The following is a 20,560-nucleotide window of genomic DNA, read 5'->3' as shown; positions in this document are numbered from 1 at the left end:
ATAGCTGTCAATTAGTATGGCAACAGAGTTCAGGAAAGTTTCAGTTCAGGCTCAGTCATTTTCCATATCATTTAAAATCTCTGTGGAAACAGGAAATCCTTCAGCACAACCCTTCCCTTCGGATCTGGTAATGGGAAGTCAGGAATAGGCTATTTTTTTGGCGTTTTGTTCCCTTTCATGCAAAATCCTTTTATCTCTACCATGTTCTTCCTCAATATACCTACTTCTAGTCTAGCACTTCTCTGCTAATACTATTTATTAATTCCCAACCCATTCTTGTCTCGAGGGTCTTTCATAATCTTAATGGGTTGTTCAAAATGATAAGCTCTTTAAAGGTACTTATATATCCGTGTGTATTTGTAAAGTGAATTCAGACTTCATGTTTGAGTGCCGTATACCTATTTTTAATCCTGGAAACAAATTAAGTCATAGTAAAGGCAATTGGTCATCCATAATGTTTCAAATGTTCCCTTCGACTAGTGTGTTTTATCCAACCCGGTATCACGCCGAGACGTGAACATGTGACGCTTTACCATTGCTGGGAGACGTGAAGATGTCACGGTTGGTTTCGTCTTTTCAAAGCGTGACAGCTACACGGTATTGTTAACAGTGGAGAAATAACCGCAAACCCCGACCTAATGATTTATTTTGTAATAGCCACACTCGATTACGCCGATTTTCTTGTTGCCCCAGCTGGTCGACACCTCTTTTAGCAGAAACAAAGGCTACATTAATGTATTAAATCGATGTTAATCCATGCGTGGAGATGTAGAACAAACGGACGTGACGTTGTGAATAGACGTCGATGATTGGATGGTTATCCGCAATGCATGCTGGGATTTGGTGTTTATGTGATGTGAAATTTTAAAAATACAATAATACTTGTGCTAGACTAGAAGTAGGTATATTGAGGAAGAACATGGTAGAGATAAAAGGATTTTGCATGAAAGGGAACAAAACGCCAAAAAAATAGCCTATTCCTGACTTCCCATTACCAGATCCGAAGGGAAGGGTTGTGCTGAAGGATTTCCTGTTTCCACAGAGATTTTAAATGATATGGAAAATGACTGAGCCTGAACTGAAACTTTCCTGAACTCTGTTGCCATACTAATTGACAGCTATAGATTGTTGACATGATACCGGGTTGGTTTTATCAGGATTTGACCATTTAATAACTTGAAATTTGTAAAAGTAACTTTGGTCTTTCAATTTCGACCCTATTTTTCCATGTTTTTGTCTCTGAGTTACTGACCGGGAGAACCAGTTTTGGTCCATTATTGAAAGAATAAGACTAACACTTACTTTTCTGTACTTGAACACCACAAACTCTGACCATACCAGTACTTATTTCTCTAACTCTCACTCACGTTTACACCATTATCTTCCTGCTACAAGGGACAGGACAAAGCCCAAAGACAAATGGTTAATTTCTCTGTGGGATATTTAAAATAGCATCTGAGTCAGTGGCAAAACAAGCACTTTTAGTGGACCTACAATGACGGTGCAAAATTGCCCAAAGCGATTGCGTTTCAGCCTGTGTAGCGTCTGCTGTCCGCAATGGTCGACTCAGTATTGCACTAATTCAAACAAATTGTTATCCCCTTTTAGTCATTAAGTCTGCAACACAAAACGCGGGATTAAAAGGGTCCAGGAAAAAAAAAACTATAGTGCCGTTTTTACTCAAGCCATAGAACCCTGTATATGGTTAAAGGAATGGTCCACTCATTAGATAATTAATCAAAACTTCAGTATTTAGTGAAACGTTATGTTTAAACCATACCCTGAAGAAATCAGCGATATTCCCCGGTAAATAATGATTTTATAGCTCTTTTTTATCAAGACCTGTATATTCCGTCTGGCCACCGCCATGTTTGCCATTTTCAGTAGTCACATGATGGTCGTGACGTCATCCATGCGTTCACTTTGTCAACACACGGAAACATGGTGGGGTATTTCAGTTCGGACTCGTCAGCAGAGGAACAAGTTTTGACCAATGTGAAGAGATTGGATGGGGGAATTCAGCCATACATATCAGTATGACAATACGACACCCTCTGTCCTAAGACCCTCACATCGTACAAGGACAAACTTCCGAAGAAAACCCACAGTTTAAAGGGAACATGGGAGAAACCTCAGGGAGAGCAACAGAGGAGGGATCCCTCTCCCAGGACGGACAGACGTGCAATAGATGCCGTGTATAAATTGAAAAGATAATACATTTGCAACATAGGTAGTCCAAATGTTTGGAAATGCATGTGTGTATAATGGGAAGATGATATAAAATACTATATGTATGCATGTAGTACCACCCTTGCTAGCGATTCCCTCTCTAGTTTAGCATACTCAGCTTCGTTGTCCCTGGCCATAGAATCACGATTTTATGGGGCCGGAAAAACTGGGGGGAATACACACTAGCCGGTACTACGCTATATGGAAAGGCCACCAAAAACTGTCCTGGCCTGGACGTTAAAACGGGGCTAGCCGCTGCAATGGAAATGCGCTATAACATACCTTATTCTTACTCCGAGCACTACTTCTGCTCCTCCGTCGCTTCACACTTGCAGAGGGCGATTTCTCTACTGGCCGAACTGGTGTCCTGGTCGGTGATGACACCAGAAAGACCGATGGTACTGCATCTCCATTGAGTAATGGTTGTTCTTTAAATCTCATGTTATGTTTGATCATACTCTCAGAGTAGTCGTCCGGAAATGTGAAATGTTCGCTGCATACATGAGCCTGTAAATCTCTCGTTCGGGCCGGCCACATTTCGCTAGCCACTGCCTCCGAATGTACTTCTTATGCTTACCTTTTGGCAACAGATGGAACCGAGCATTCCGTGGATTGTTCCTATCCGAATTATGGCAATATTTCGCGATACAGTGAGGCATATTTGAATAGAGAAACTACAGTAAATAACATGGAGATCAACGTGTCTTCGAAAACCAAACGCATGGATTACGTCACGTCCGGGAAATGGCAGCGCCCACAGTGTTGATGTTATTTCGGTATATAATCAGTTTAAAATCACTGATAATGTCATCGGATTAAAAAAAAAAAGAGAGAGACTGGCAGAGACTGGTCTGTTTTATCGGATGATAATTTTTAAAAAATGAGTGTCATGAGCATACCATTCCTTTAAGGCTGTATTGAAATCTTAGTTTTTAAGATTTCTTGGCAAATATTCCGACATAGAGATTAGATGCCATTAAGGCTACCTTTCATTTAATTTTCTTGCGGGTATTACTTTACTGAAGAAGGAGGCCTTCAGGGATTTGTTATCCCGGGGGACTCCCAGGGCAGCTGCAAGGTACCGACAGGCCCGAAGGGCAGCAGCCTCAGCCGTGGCTGAGGCAAAGCAGCGGGTGTGGGAGAAGGTCGGAGAAGACATGGAGAAGGACTTTCGGGCGGCACCAAAGTTGTTCTGGAAAACTGTCCGACACCTCAGGAGGGGGAAGCAGGGAACCATCCAAGCTGTGTACAGTAAGGATGGGACGTTGTTTACCTCAACTGATGGAGTGTTAGGGCGTTGGAAGGAACACTTTGAGGAACTCCTGAACCCGACAACTCCGCCCTCTATGTTAGAGGCAGAGCTGGAGTATGACGGGGGATCAACACCAATCTCCCGGGGGGAGGACAATGAGGTCGTCAAACAACTCCACAGTGGCAAAGCCCCGGGGGTGGATGAGATCCGCCCAGAAATGCTGAAGGCTCTGGGTGTTGAGGGACTGTCATGGTTGACACGTCTCATCAACGTTGCGTGGAAGTCGGAAACAGTACCGAAGGAGTGGCAGACCGGGGTGGTGGTTCCCCTTTTCAAAAAGGGGGATCAGAGGGTGTGTGCCAATTACAGAGGCATCACGCTACTCAGCCTCCCCGGGAAAGTTTACTCTAAGGTACTCGAAAGGAGGGTCAGGCCGATTGTCGAACCTCAGATTGAGGAGGAACAATGCGGATTCCGTCCTGGTCGTGGAACGACGGATCAGCTTTTTACTCTCGCAAGGATCCTGGAGTGGGAGTACGCTTATCCGGTCTACATGTGTTTTGTAGACTTGGAGAAGGCGTATGACTGGGTTCCCAGGGAGTTACTGTGGGAGGTGCTGCAGGAGTACGGGGTGAGAGGGTCTCTACTCAGGGCCATCCAATCTCTGTACTCCCAAAGCGAGAGCTGTGTCCGGGTCCTCGGCAGTAAGTCGGACCCATTTCCAGGAAGGGTTGGCCTCCGCCAGGGCTGCGCTTTTGTCACCAATCCTGTTTGTAATATACATGGATCGGTTTTCGAGGCGTAGTCGTGGAGGAGGGGGTCTGCAGTTCGGTGGACTAAGGATTGCACCACTGCTTTTTTCAGATGATGTGGTTCTGATGGCTTCATCGGTCTGCGACCTTCAGCACTCACTGGATCGGTTCGCAACCAAGTGTGAAGCGGCTGGGATGAGGATCAGCACCTCCAAATCTGAGGCCATGGTTCTCAGCAGGAAACCGATGGACTGTCCACTCCAAGTGGGGAATGAGTCCTTACCCCAAGTGAAGGAGTTCAAGTATCTCTGGGTCTTGTTCTCGAGTGAGGGAACAATGGAGCGTGAGATGGGCCGGAGAATCGGAGCAGCGGGAGCGGTACTGCAGTCGCTTTACCGCACCGTTGTGACGAAAAGGGAGCTGAGCCAGAAGGCAAAGTTCTCTGTCTACCGGGCCATTTTCGTTTCCTACCCTCACCTATGGTCATGAAGGATGGGTCGTGACCGAAAGAGCGAGATCGCGGATACAAGCGGCCGAGATGGGTTTTCTCTGCAGGGTAGCTGGTGTCTCCCTTAGGGATAAGGTGAGAAGTTCGGTCATCCGGGAAGGACTCAGAGTTGAACCGCTCCTCCTTCACGTCGAAAGGAGCCAGTTGAGGTGGTTCGGGCACCTAGTTAGGATGCCACCTGGGCACCTCCATAGGGAGGTATTCCAGACACGTCCAGCTGGGAAGAGACCAAGGGGTTGACCTAGGACCAGGTGGAGGGATGATATCTCTTCGCTGGCCTGGGAGCGCCTTGGGATCCCCCAGTCAGAGCTGGTTGATGTCGCCAGGGAAAAGGAAGTTTGGGGCTCTCTGCTGGAACTGCTACCCCCGCGACCCGACCACGGATAAGCGGGAGAAGATGGATGGATGGATGGTATTACTTTAATAGTGTATTGATTTAACATCCTAATATGTTGTTAACATGATTGGGGGTGACTGTGGCTGTGAGGTAGTGTGCTGGAAGGTTGACAGTTCAATCCCTTGAGCAGGTGGCATCTTGTATAGCAGTGTCTGCCTCTGAATGAATGGGTGAATGCTGACTTGTATATGTAGAAGCACTTTGAGGTATCGTAAAGACTGGAAGAGCGCTCTTTAAATGCAGTCCATTTACCATTTAAAAAAACCATTAATGTCATGTGTTACGTCTGTCCTAATGCCTCCTATCTGGTGTCTTTCTCAGCACTTGGTCCAATGGGATGCTGGGAACCCAGAGTGTTTGCTCCAGCTGGTGAAGGAGCTAATCCAGCAGTACCATCACTATCAATGCCAACGTCTACGTGAAAGCTCCCGGCTACTCTTTGAGTACGATAGTCTGCTGGAAGATCCCAACTATGGCCGCAACATGGAGATTTATGCCGGACGCAAGAACAGCTGGGTAGGCAACGGTTGACTAACTGTTTAAATGGCTTCCTTTTTGTGATTTTACAAAACTCAGGATAAGGTGTTGGTTTCAGAAAATACATAGAGGACAGTTCCTCATGTTATTCCTATAGCTTGGTCTATCTTGAGTTGAGAAAATAAATACTTAATTGTTCAATGTTAAGATAAGATGGAATGACATAAGCAAGGCTTGATTTTCTTTGCCATTAAAAAAACAAAACGCTTTTTTTAGAATCTAATCCTGAATCATAATTTAATTCACATGTCCGTAGCAAATACTGTAGCTAATACGGTTTCCTCTTTGATTTTTCAAAAGAACTTGTGTCAGACAAATCAGAATCATGTGTTTTGGATTTGGAACATTCATTTCAGTCCTAATATGCCGCCTCATGGCACATGATGTTAAGTTATTGTGCTATCAAGTTGTGTGTCTGTGTGTAATCTAATTGTGTGTCTAAAATGTAAGTTTTATATAGGATTTGGAACATCATACTGCAAACATTTGTTGCATGTGATTAAAGAAAGCTAACCTTTTAATCTCTCTAACTTTATAATACTTAAAACATCATAGTTAGTATTTGTTGATACTTCTAAAGATGGTGATAATCACCCAAACTAATGGCAACCAGATTGACTATTCTTGCTTAATATGTCACAGTAAGAAATTAAGGTAAGGTAAGATCTTTTTTATTCTTCAGGCGGTTTTAAACACACAGATGACGCTCACACAGAACACATCTTACTCTGACCATCTAAGATCTGCATGTGAAGTGTAGTGGTCAATGTCTAGCCCACTGTGACCAAAAGTCGGTCCCATTAGCTGGACAATAGACCTTGAGGTGTTTTTATTCAAATATCGAACAAATGTCCACTTTGACTCAAGGATGAGCTGTTTACAATTTGATGTTCAAAGGTCAAAGTCAATGTGACATTTTGTACACAAATTACTGTTAACTTCACCGGTTAGCTACAGCAAGGCAGTAGTTCTAGTTGATAATAATTCCATCTGCAGACTGTAATGGGCATGTACACACATGTATTTTCACATGCATATTTTGTGACACCAAAACTCTTCATTGTTGTAACTGATTTGAAAGGGTTTTGCCTCTGTGTCTTGTTCTCCAGACGGGAGAGTTTTCAGCCCGTTTCCTTCTCAAGCTGCCTGTGGACTTCAGCAACATCCCTGTCTATCTCCTTAAGGTAACTACCCTCCAAACCCCATACACATTTTGACTCTTTAATAAAGTACCCACCTACTTCCTGCTTCTACACATTGCAGACCTGCAGGGCTGTAGGCTTTTATTTTCAAAGTACATTTTGTCACTTCCTTTAGATATAATGAGGGTCCTTCTGTTTACGTTCTGTACTTTCCTTTTCCATATGTTCACATGTATTTGTGTCCATATGCTGTTTGTTTTTTGATGTGTGCAATGATTATAGCAGGCTATATTTATATGAACTGCAATGCAATTGAGTGTATGCAAGTATGCGTGTGTGTGTATGCAGACTCCAGTCTTGGGGGCTGTGAGTTGACTAATCAGCAAGCCGTCACTCTCGATCTGCTCTGAGCCGCGTGGTGTCTGGAGGCAGCTTAGTCCAAACACACACACACACACACACACACACACACACACACACACACACACACACACACACACACACACACACACACACACACACACACACACACACACACACACACACTCTCTCTCTCTCTCTCCTTCTCATCAGTGATTGCCTTTCCCTTCTCTCACTCTCCCCCTCATCTCTAGTACTCTTTTCACTCTCTGTCAGCCCCCCCCCTCCATCTTCCACTGCCTGTTTGCTGCAGGCCCCGGCTCTCTGGCCTTTTCCAGCCTGGCCTCTTGTTTGTGAAAGGAAAATGATGGTAAACATAAGGGATACGGCAACCATCGTCAGCCTCACATCAGCCTCTGTCACCATGTTTCTCAGACCTGCAGCACTGAGTCTCTCAGAGTGGACCCATCCAATAACAAAAGTTATGGTTATGATAGAATATTCCTTTTTTGTACCTGTATGTCTTGAGTCAGGAAAGTTTCAGCCCTAAGGGGGGCTCTATGGATGACATTTTTTTTTTTGTGCTGTCACTTCCTGGAGATTTCTTTGCAAAGGCTTTGAAAAATAAGCAGACATACTGACACCTTTTACCCGTGGGTGGTGCAAGCAGTGTAGCCATTGACACAGTGTTGTCAAAGAAGAACTCTCTGTAATATTTACTGATTTCTATTTGCGACAAAGTCTTGGATGTGGATGTATGTTTCTGTCACCCTAATCATATCATGTTCTTTGCTGCACACACTCTCGCAGTATTATGCCGTATTTGGGAGCTTGGGGTATACATAGTATCACCATGGGAGCACTTGAAGACTAAAGAAAGATGTATCGACGCGCGGAGAGGAAAGTAATGAACATCAGCCCACACCTTGTCCTCCTACGCATTACAGAAATACGGGATTATGCAGCGTATAGGCCGGACTCTAAGAACACAAATGTACTGTACGCCAAACCGATGACCTGGATTCTCAGCCTGACAGTTGTCACGCAATTACTTCTGTCAGCCAGGATGCTGTCTGGGGTCGGGTCTTTTTGTCCGTTGCACATTTCTGCACTGCATTAATTCAATGCTGTTGTAGAGCAGTTGAAGTGCAATTAATGCTATGGTTCTCCCCTACTGAGCAAGCATACATACCATATAGATTCAATGTTATGTTTGTTAAATGACACATAGCATTGAGTGTAAAGAAAATACTGCGCACATACTCTGCCTCACCAGTTATCCTCGGCCTGTAGGTCAATGTCGCAACCAACCAAGAATGCATCTATCCGAGCTGATTAAAGTGAAGGTTCATTGGCTCTCTGAAGTGGATGTTCTGTACACCAAAGCCACTACCCTTTACAGAACTGTATAAGAAAGAAAATATCTGACAAACCGGGTCAGATTTGATTGCAGCCTTGATGCATTTGTCCACAAATACACGTTGTATGTCTGAAGCTGGCCCCTCAGGATCAAGTCGCAGTGTGTACGTGTTGGTGATTATCTACCCTTATCACATGTGCATTTAAGGAAGATGATGCAAATAGAAATAGAAATTATTACAGTGGTTGATTATGTATTCTGCTCAAATGTGCTCACCACTCGGCCCCGTCAGTTTTGCAGGGAATGTTCTATGCCTCTGAAGACCAAGCTTGATATTGTGTAAAATGTATTTCCTCATGCCATGGCAAAGGTTGTAAAAGGAACAAGAACCATTTATACTTGCTTTTATATAATTAATGAGGGGTTATTAGAAATATTACATTTAATTTAGCTGACGCTTTAACCCAAAACGACTTGTAAAATCACTCATGAAGAAGATCTATACTCAAAACAGCAAGAATCCTTTTAGCACATTCGCTTTCAAAAGCCAAACCATTGACGAACTGGCAATAAGATTGTTATTAATGTCCACAACTTGGTAACAGTAACTCAACAAATAGTTGACATTATTGGGTGTAACCGTTTGGTTCATACCCGGGTTCAGGAGTCCAGGTTCAGTGAGTCCAGTACAGCAGTAAAAAGAAACCCTTTAATATACATTTATTTTTAACATACTAAGACGGACAAAATCCTCTTTTTGGGAACATTGGTCAACACTTATTTCATTCTGAAGATTAGTAACATTTCTGTATAAGTGTAAGAACACGACAACATGTCATAAAGGTTACAAAACAGAAGGATTGCTGATTGTTGCTTCAAATTCTATGACTGCAGTACACATTTGCGAACATTTATTTACTTAGTAAATAAATGTTTATTTAATTTGTTTATTTTAACTGCTGAGTAAAAGATCACAGTTTACTGCGTCATTCTCATTCATTTTAATGGGACCACTATGTTGACGTGACTCCGGTGGCAAGAATTTTCCCAAAATGCATTGCTGTGCTGGATATAGTTTTTTAAGTAATTAGTCAAATGACATGCACCATTTATTTTTGTATTGCACCATTTGGTGTACTTGTCCTTCTTTCTCAGCATAAGGCCACAAAACCAACATTTTTACCCAGATTTCACAAAAATGAACAAGCTAAGAACATTTGACTAATTTAGTATTTGTTTAGGTTTGAATGACTTGTTATTTGTTTTGTTATGTGCTATGTATACCTTTTAGCACTGTTTGAATGTCTAATAAGCATTCAGAGTCTTGTAATTATTTCAATGCTATCAGACCTTTTCATTAGTACAACACAGGGCTGTTTTCATAAGTCCTCCCAATGAGTTATAACCTTTTAAATAACAGCTCTTTCTTTACTAAACAGTCAACACACATGTAAAAAAGTGATGCTTTCAGACAGAATATCAGCCAGGTACTCTAGGTAGAGGTCAGACTGTTGACCCTGATTTGAATCAACATCCTCATCTAATCCATGGATGTCCTTGCTTGAGGAAGGGAAGGCTCGGCACTGAAGCGGAAATCTGTTCAGACACGGGGCTACTCCGCGCTTCTGGTGGATGGCGAGATGTTGCTGGTGGGCGCGGAGCTGTGGAGGACGACTGTTACCTGGAGCGAAGCATCCGCGTGGTCTGAGCTCACCACAGTGGACATGTTTACCTTGCTGCGTGCACTGCCCAGCCTCGGGGAGGGGGGAGGAAATGCACGTTTTTTGTTTGTTTTTTCAAAGAGGGCATCCCATCATAGTCAAAAGCAGAGAGTGGGAAGGACACTGCGAGCGGGGATGAAGGAAGACAGTGAAATGCACACAGATGGATGTTGGCAGTTTTCTTCTTTAAAGGGCAACTCTTGGGCAACATTTTACTGTCTCATCCTTTGATCATACCTTGACCTCTGGGCAAGTCCCTTTTACTCATACCCTGTCATTTAGCATTGGCCTTTGACCTTCCACTGTAGTGGATATTTGCTCATATCGCTTAGGTCTTTTACCGTGGTTGCAGTACACTGACTCTAGTTTTTTATGGTCTACTTAACATATCAATTCCTTAATGTTGTAAGTAGGGCTGCAGCAAAGTATAACATTTATTTTCTAGATAAATACATTTATCGTCTGGTCTTTAAATGCAAGTAAAATGTCCACCCCAGTTCCTCAAAGTCCTATCCATCAGTCCAATACAGAAAGATATACAGTTTAATATTATATGACAGTTAAGCGTTTAGGGCTGAACAAGTTATTTCAAATGATATTAAATGTAGCTTTGCATCAATGCTGTTTAACTTCCTAACACTAGCTCTAACGGACTTATAATACATATTTAAAATACTCATTTGGACCAACTAAATTCAAATCATTATTTTTTTTAAAGGAACATTATGTTAGGGTTTTAATTAACATTAAGCCGTAAAGTGCTGCTCTACAATTAAAATGTCCTCTTATTATGATCATTAAATATGTACTTTTTGACAGTTTTCACTGACGTAAAGGCGGTTCAAATAAGATCGATTTTTCTGTTGATGGATTTATAGATTATTGGATGAATTGTTGCAGATCTAATCAGATAAAGAAATAAGGAAATGTATTTGGTATTCAGGAAATTCCTGCTACTCCAGGAAACATAAGGGAACACAGAGAAGAGCAAAACAAATCACACATGTGACCTTCACATTAAAAGACGTCCTTTTTGCATCCCACTGAGCCGTCCGTCCATCCCGCTCTGTAGAGTCTGTATATGTGCAGCGGCGGCTTGCCTCTAAATGTCCACACTGATCAGCATGGAGTGACGCCACGTTCGTGACTGAGCCCTCTGCTCTCGCTTCACTTGAGCTTTGTTTCCCCCACAAGCACTGGCCCATGTCACCAGCTCCAAAGCAATTGGTGTGTGTGTGTGTGTGTGTGTGTGTGTGTGTGTGTGTGTGTGTGTGTGTGTGTGTGTGTGTGTGTGTGTGTGTGTGTGTGTGTGTGTGTGTGTGTGTGTGTGTGTGTGTGTGTGTGTGTGTGTGTGTGTGTGTGTGTGTGTGTGTGTGTGTGTGTGTGTGTGTGTGTGTGTGTGTGTGTGTGTGTGTGTGTGTGTGTGTGTGTGTGTGTGTGTGTGTGTGTGTGTGTGTGTGTGTGTGTGTGTGTGTGTGTGTGTGTGTGTGTGTGTGTGTGTGTGTGTGTGTGTGTGTGTGTGTGTGTCCAGCAGCTGCCATTGATCTAAAGGGATGTTCCGTGGCATTCTGCAGGAGATAACCACAAAAACATTGCAGTTGAACTTTAAGACAGGAGATTTGATAAACTCAATAACTCATACAACATTACACTAAAATCTTCTGTCTTGTAAATCCTTGTAATGCTCACATGTGAAGTATTCACAACGACTGATATGTCTGTAAAAGCAGACATCAGCAGTTAAACGGTTTCTTATTGGCGCCCTTTTCATCCCAACTAATGGGTTTTATTACAGTTGTTTTAGACTGAAAGCACTTGTATTATGTGTGCTTTATTGGATGTTGATGCTCTTGTTTAGTTTGTAGTATTTTTGTTATCATTGCGAGTACACATTTTCAGCATAGTTAAAGGAATAGTTCAACATTTTGGGATATGTGATTTTACCACTTTCTGGTGAGCAGTTTGATAGAAAGATTGACACCTTTGTCATATCTCTGTTATGCATAAGGATACATGCAGCAGCTGGCTAGCTTGCCATAGTTTAGCATAGCACCAAGGCTAGGAACAATGGGAAGAAAAATGTACAATACTAGAATCAACTAAGAAAGAACATGGCACCCATTTCTCAGAAGAAATGCAAAATGGTTGCCTTAAACAGGTTCTTTTCAGATTAACATATCAGAATTAAGCTGTTAAACTGCCTGGCTAGATGTGTCCAGTCTTAATATAATTATATCTGCATTATTGATTATGATTTAGCCAAGATTTCAACATTTTGAAAAAACAACAAACAAATCTACAAGCCGTCGCAAAACCATTTTCACCCCCTTCATTTATGTATTTTTTGGTCAAAAATATCGCCCAGCCATACTTTAAGGCCAGTTTTGTATTTGTAAATGTTTTACCTTCTACTTTTGCCATGCCTCTCCAATGCATAGCATCCCAGCCCCCACCAGGTCTAGACGTTTCTGAATCTAGTCTGTAAAAGCTGTGCATGCTTAAACAACAGCACATGCGTCTAATCATTGTTACTCTAATTATTTGTTGTACTGCATCCTCACCCCCTCCCCCCCCCCCCCCCCCCCCCACACACACACACACACACACACACTCTTTAACCTTCAGAGCTCTACATGCAGCGACTGACAGTGGAGGGTCAGGGTGAAGCAGAGCCTTGGGCTTTCGGTCTGTCTTTTCGTTTGTGGAGCCGGCGTCCCTGACTCGGATTATTTCTGTACTTCCTCCACATTTCCTGTCTTGTTTTATTTTCTTTCATCCATATATACTCTCTTGAATGAGCCTTAAGCAAATATCCCATTACCAAACTTTTTTATTTTAATGATGAATGATCTAAAATAGAAGCTAAATACTCAAATGATGGTATTTAAATGGTAAATGGTAAATGGACTGTACTTATATAGCGCTTTATCCAGTCTTTAAGACCCCTCAAAGCGCTTTACATACTACATGCCGTTCACCCATTCATACTGAGCAGTGTATGTTAGGACATGCACTAACATACATACACATTCACACACCGTTGGCCATGCCATCGGGAGCAACTCAAGGTTAAGTATCTTGCTCAAGGATACATCGGCATGTTGACTGCATGGGCTGGAGATCGAACCCACAACCTTCTGGTTGAAAGACGACCGCACTCCCTCACAGCCACAGTCGCCCTATACAGCCACAGTCGCCCTATTATGTCAGGGGTGGGGGGTTAACATACACATTAGTCAATCTAGCTATTAATCAAACCATTCTCTCGAAATACATTTAAATAGCACTTATTTGTTCATGAAGCCCCTTGACAGAAAATATGACTATTAAAGTGTAAACTGTGAAATCATAAGAGAAACAAATGTACAGCCTTAGACTAATGCACAAGTGACAAGACAACATTGAAATAAAGGAAATAATATATATTCAAAAGCTATAATAACAGAAATTGAAGAAAACAGCTTGAGATAAAAACTAGATTGAGGATGTTCCTTCCATTATGGGTTACATTAGTAATTTACAGTGGTTGTTGTTGTTGTTGTTGTTGTTGTTGTTGTTGTTGTTGTTGTTGTTGTTGTTGTTGTTGTTATAACAAATTATTCAAATTAACTTGAAAGAAAATAAGACCAGAGAGATCATTAAAAATAGAAAAAACAGAAACATTTGAGTGTTCAGAAACCAATGCACAAGTGAGAATACAAATTAAAAAACATAATAAAACATGTTTTAAATGTTTAGTAACAGCCATATTAGTAAAACAGCTTGAAAAAGAAAAGTTGTGATTATAACTAGATATTATTCAAGGTGGAGTCTATGTGGGTCCTGACTTTGTTTCCTTTAGTTAATAATCCCTGCTCCTATCATTTAAAGAGCTACAAATCAGCTTTGGTAAACATTTCACATAGGTGGCGAGAACATGAACATTTCCTAATGATCCTCTTCAAATGTGTTCCTGACACTTCTCAAGGCTGTGTTTGACAAAGACACTGTCTTCCACTTCAGGAAAAGTAGGGTGAGAGTGCAGCGTGGTACCCCAGGGGCCGAGTGGAGGAGCTGGGGACAGATTGAGGGTATGGCTTGAGTTAGTAGAAGAGTGCGGAGAATGCACGTCACTATCTCTCCTTAGATGCAGAGGACTCTTGGTATAAGAGTCCTCTGCATCGTCAAGGCACATGACAACAGAGTGTTACTTGTGCATAATGATACCGTGGTTACACCCAGGAGTGCATCCATTGAAATGCTTCAAAACGATACTGAATTTGAGGAGAAAAATTGTGTGAACATCTTACTGTTCTACCCTATAGGGATAAGTCTTTTGGGGAAAACATCTATTTCCTATTCTTCTAATCGATATAACGATTATGTTCAATTTGATTCCAATACCTGTAACCACAATCCTGCATTACCCGGTTCTATGAGCTGATAAACAATGCACATTTTCTAAAGCATTATTACAAAATCATCTTGTTTCTGCGAGAATTGAATCAAATGAATGAAGGCAGTTGTTTGTTGTTGAGGTTCTCCAAGGGCTCATCTCTAAAAACCAATAGTGTCACCCTCTGCGTACACATAATTCTCTTGAGCATTAAAAACTGCACTGAAAAAGCACATTAGAAATAGAAATGTTAATTGTCCAGCCCTTCCAGCACCCATGCTGTTTACGTGGCTAAGTTTGCTCAAGGACAAGTGGCAAACCAAGTCTTCAATGTACTTTGAATGATTAACCTCTGCTCAAAGCGGCTGCCTCTTTATACTGTGTTTTTCCTCTACATTATTCTCACTATTACACCACTATTAGATAAAGTAAAACATCCCTAGAACCTACATCACCTTTCAGAGTGTTCTTACCGTTTAGTGTAGGATAGATGGATAAAAGGAACAAACGGGAAGCCCCAGAGATGGCACCAGGTCAGGTGTTCATTGATTCGTGGGGCTGAATAAGTATGTGTTGTTTATTCTAATCAATGGTTTTTACCATCCCACTCTTCACCTCTATTTATTTCTGTATTGGTTCATATCTTTTATCTCTACATTAGGTTTTACAATAGCCAAAGAAACAGAACATTCTCACATGTTAGAAGCTTGAACCAAAGCTCAATTATTGAAAGAAATGATGTATCCATTATCAACGTGTTTGCTGATTTGATTTTGTTTTCTTTTGATTGTCTAATAGATTAATAGATTATTTGTTTCCGGTCTTTTGGGAGCCTATCTTGGAAAACCAGCCCACTCTCTTCAGTCTGCGTACCAATGACACGACTTTGCAAAGGCGTGCAATAGATACGCAGAAGTCCGATTTTGCGTGCAAATGATACTCCCACGTTATGTTTGTTATGAACGTATCTTAAATGCGTTTATATTCTACATATCTTTGCCATTTATTTAACCCTAACCCTAACCATAACCCAATAAGCTGCTGTGTCGTTTATTGTACCGCAAACATTAAAACTGTCATTGGAACGGTGATCAAGCCTGAAGCCACAGAGCTCTTTGTTTTAATGTTTGAGGTGCAATATCAGCGTATCGTATGCACGCCAAATCTGACTTCTGCGTATCTATCGCACACCTTTGCAAAGTCGTGTCATTTGTACGCAGACTGTGAGACCGGGTTGTGGAAAACAAGTCTTTCAAATTGGAGCAAATGACTTCTTCTTTAAAACCACTTTAACACCCAGCCAAGATTGAAACTAAGTCACTTATCTGACGGCCTACACCACAGAATCACCCCCAGCAACTGACCCCTTTCGTTTGCGTGTTTGTCCAAAGGTCCTTTTTTCCAGGACATAGGAGTGACCACAGTTCTCCAAGAGATAAGCCCGAAACCTGTTTTTCAGCCGCTGCGGTTACCTTACCTTTCCGGTTGCCACATAATTGTCACTCCTTTCTCAACCGCTCATGAGGCTTTTTGTTGTTGCGGTTTCTCTGTCCAGCTTACGTCCCCCACTGCGAGGCAGTTGAGCTTTTGGAGAAGTCGTGGCTGAAGATAGACTCCTGCGTCACAAGATGAGTCTTTCACAATTCTCTCCGCAGACCTGGAAAACAATGCTGTGGTCAATGCACACATACATGCACATATACATGCACGAACACTCAATAGTGACAATCGTTAAAGACCCATTAAGGCTATCATTAAAATGGCCTTCACAGCTATCTATTCTGTCCATTGCGTCATTGGTTAGGTCGTGACCAGAGTAAGGAATTCAATGGCATTCAGTGTCCCATTGACTCTCTATTCTTCTGTCGGTTTGACCTCCTGGTTGTGGTTTGGACCACATGGCTTCACATCAGTTTGAAAAGGTTTTGTCACTCAGTTGTGTGAATTGATTTGAATTAGTGGTTACTTGATTATGCTGTCAAAACATACTGTCGTGGTACTAATCCTGGTAACACAAGACAAAAGCAAAATCAATAAAAAATGATCTAATGGCCTCCTTCCGCCCCCTAACCTTTTTGTCTTTCTATTCTCAGCCTGTCTGTTACTTTGGGAGAAAGCTCAGGCCTGTGCGTGACTGTTGAGCATTTTGTGCCAAAGCAAGTGGTTGTAATTTGTGGCCTTGCCGTGCCCTTGCACGGTAAACACTGACTAAGAGCTCAGGAATCTTAAGAGCTATAAAATAATTGCAGGTTACTCCCATAATGCCTAGAGTGTTCTGCTTGTTGCCTTAGCTCTACCTCTTCTATCTCTTCTCTTCTTTTTGCACAGCCTCTACTGGTACTATGCAAAAAGGTATTTATTTTCCCGCTGTATATCTGTACTTTATAGCAGATACTGACGCAAGGAAAAGAGATTTAATTCCTGAGATAAAGTCATAAAGGTTTACTAAATGTTGACTGTCCTGCTATCATGGGAAACTAGAACAAATAGTTCAATGTATTTCTATGCAAAAGGTAAACTCCTGCATAAATTGAGAATGTATAGACACCAGTAGAAGATGTTTTATCGTTCTGTCCTCTTACTTGTTTGAATCCAAAACAACTTTTGTCAGTGTGCTTTCTGCACAGGAGTCATTGTATCTTTGAGATGGACTGCATGTGTTTAAAGCTCATTGGAAATCTACTGTACATTTACTACTTGCAATACTCAAAGTGCAAAGAAAATCTTCTGCTCTGTATTGAATAAATTCAGAGCAAACCAAAGCATATCAAGATGCATTCATATTTCTTTCCAAAGTGCTTTTTGATAGTCCTGTTGCTGAGTGATGGCTTGTCTGTCTAGCACCGAGGCATGGCATTTAGTAAGAAAGCAAGTTACCCAAAAGACATCGTCAAATAATTGCCAGTTTGGGCTTCACTAATGCAGAGTACCACTGAAATCTGAAAAGGTCAGCCAATGCTTCCACGCAGATAAACAATTATGTGGCTTTTAAATGGTGTATGTAGTATAGCTTGGTATGCTCTTGAAGAAGCATTTAAATGTCAGGCTCAACAGCTCAAACAGAAATAGGAAGTGGGAGAGTAGAAATTGTTCAAATATACAATTTTATATTCATTTTCTCCTTGTATATTTTATGTATTCTGCACAGAAAGTATCATTTGATGATTTCCAGTGGCTTGTTTCCAATCAGAAACGTTGTCAAATGATACAACATTTGGGAAATATCTGCATGATTGCTATAAATTCAAACCGGTGGCAGGAAGTGCACACCCCTCTCCTGCGTTTGCTGGCGCAGCAAACTGAAACTCCTCTGTTGCAAGAAGCTGGATGCAGTTGCAAAAGAGGAGAGTACAGTGGGTTGTGGGTAACTCTCTAATGTGTTACATCAGTCACCTCAGGGTGAGAAATATCGGATTTAGGCTGATTAAAGAAAACTTAAACGCCATTAATATGTACATGATATTCAAACTCTGAACATGAACGTACACTTACAACATAGTCATTTGTTTTATTCAATACAGAAATATCATGGTTTTAATTTTGATTTATAGTAAACATTATATTGTGTGGAAAAAGTAAACCAGCAACATCTTATCTGTTCATTGGAAATTCATTCCAATCCATCAACAAGGACTGACATTTTAAGGGTTAGAACTCTGAAGTATAATGAAAATATATGAGGAATAATGTACAGCAAAAGGTTCATTATTAGCCCTTCAAGGTGATTCAAGAGCTTCTCACCCTACTATGACCCGCTAGATGTACATTACTACTCTTGTTACATGGCTACTTACTGAATAGATCAACTATTCGACACAATATATTGATTTCAAATAGATTATATTTACTTTTTGCCTTTGCTAAAAAATATTCTGCTCTCTGAGATGCAAAAGTTCTTTATTCATTGCATCGGTTAAAAATAGACCATATAATGCCTAAGTTAAATTATCCCAATCGAGTATTTAAAAAAAAAAAAAAAAGATTCCACATGGAAATGCCACATAGTTTCTGTGGATTTGGCTTTTTATTTTATGTTAATGGTAGAGTGCATGCAGATTAATGTAATTGTGACATGGTTAGCTCGTACAAAATTAAGAAAAGTAACTTTTCTAACAGTTTTGCGTCATTAGGTACATAAATAATTGAAGCATGTTTCCAATTCCAATTACCGAAATGTGTCCTTATAAGGAAGGTCCTTATTGATTTGTTCCTTTTTATAGAAGTTGAAGTACCCTTAGGGTGCGTTCACACCTGCCTTGTATAGTCCGGTTGAATCGAACCCTGGTGCGTTTAGCCGCTTGGTGCGGTTCATTTGGGTCGGTGTGAACGCAGTCCGAGACCTCTTAAGTGAACTAAACAACCGGACTCTGGTCCGCTAAAATAGGTGGTCTCGGAGCGCTTGATTGCGAACTCTGGAGTGGTGCATTGCTGGTGTGAACGCAGTCCGCACCAAAACATAGGAAGCGCAGTATGTACGTGTCACAAGAACGCGGATATCTTCAAAAATCTTTAGCGAAAGAGTCTTTCAAGACATCCGCGGTTGTTTAGTTAAAGAGTAAAGCAGAATTAAGTGTTGAACAGTATCGTGTAAAGTAAAAATTCTGCGTCAGCTACATAAAAGTTAGAACACCTGTCGTCGGTGAAACGCCCCTCCTCTGCAGGAAGTCTCTCATGGATAAGCAGGAAAAGAACACCGACAGGCTGATCAGGAGCCCGACGTGAAGCGGAGGGATCTAGATCGGCATGAAGGTGTTCTTTTCCCCATAATGACCGCGCTGCTGCACATTATGCCGCTTATTACATGGCCACATTCTCAACAAAGTAACGACATGACTCACAATATTAATTGAAATGCTTTTGTGGATTTAGAAAATTATTTGAGTGATTTAAAAAATAATTGTATTTAAATGTACATGCATCCGCTAAGAAAAATAGTCCGTTGTTACTGTTTGAACTAACGTAGCAACGGCAGGAACTGCTTCGATAGCGTTTTTGAGGAGCTTTTTGATTACAGATTTGAAAAAATCGTTGCTTGCTTTAATAGTAGCACAATTCATTATGTCAAACCTTGGGAAGTATCTAGATATCCCTGCCCTAATGCCAAAGTAACTGGCAACTGAATATGTGTCGCCGCCTGACCTATGTCTGGACCGCTGCGTAAAAAGGAGGGTTTCTGCCCGTTACTTCTCCGCTGTTTTCTTGTCGCTCTTGTCTTGTCAGTTAGTTTCAGCCAAACTGTATACAGTTAAATCGAACGGACTTCTTTTTGCAGATGTGAGCGTCCTTAACAACGGTCAATAAATCCTTGACAGCGGTCTGTCTGTTCTGGATTAAAAACGTGTCACGTGTTTTGAATTGACCAATCAGAATCGAGTATTCAACAAAGCCATGTAATAATGTTTTTTAACGGACGTTTTTTGATTATATAATCATGTCTGTTGATCTCCAGACTAACAGCAGCATGAGAATAACCTGCCGAAAGTGCCGATGCTCCATGGCGGAGGCTCCGCTAGAAATTGCTGGGATTTGCGTTTGTACCCCCTTAATGTCTGACCAATGGTTGAACAGCATTTCCGTGCACATGACTTGTGTTTAAAGTTTATAGTCCCTTTGAGTTTTTGCCAGTGTGAACGCAAACCGAACCTTCTGAAAAATGAAACAATGTAACAAACTGTGTCTCACCAGAGAGCGGACTATTAGGTGTGAACACACCCTAATCTTAAGTGTACTAGCCATGATTAGAACGTAGCACATTGAGACTGAGTGTACTGTACCTGTGGTTGATTGATTGAAGTCTGTAATTATTTTGTAATTGAGCTTCCTTGTTGGAGGTCCAGAACTTTGTGTCTGATTTGTCTTGTTCACAAACTCTATGGATTTCAGAACCCTGCTGTGATTACTGCCAGGTGGTTTAACATCTGGCTCTC

General features: G+C 41.5%; 1 protein-coding gene across 3 annotated transcripts in view; it reads left to right on the top strand.

Annotated features, from left to right (window-relative positions):
- babam2 (BRISC and BRCA1 A complex member 2) overlaps positions 1-20,560 on the top strand; it is a 109,988-nt gene that overhangs the window by 34,651 nt on the left and 54,777 nt on the right. For all 3 annotated transcript variants that reach the window (XM_034111342.2, XM_034111343.2, XM_034111344.2), the window contains exons 5-6: positions 5,460-5,654; positions 6,785-6,859. In XM_034111342.2, the coding sequence (XP_033967233.1) occupies positions 5,460-5,654; positions 6,785-6,859 (270 nt within the window). The remainder of the gene's footprint in view (positions 1-5,459; positions 5,655-6,784; positions 6,860-20,560) is intronic.

Source organism: Pseudochaenichthys georgianus, chromosome 22 (genome assembly GCF_902827115.2).
Source record: "Pseudochaenichthys georgianus chromosome 22, fPseGeo1.2, whole genome shotgun sequence".
Classification (NCBI taxonomy): Eukaryota; Metazoa; Chordata; class Actinopteri; order Perciformes; family Channichthyidae; genus Pseudochaenichthys; species Pseudochaenichthys georgianus.
This window is presented reverse-complemented; position numbering and strand designations above follow the sequence as displayed.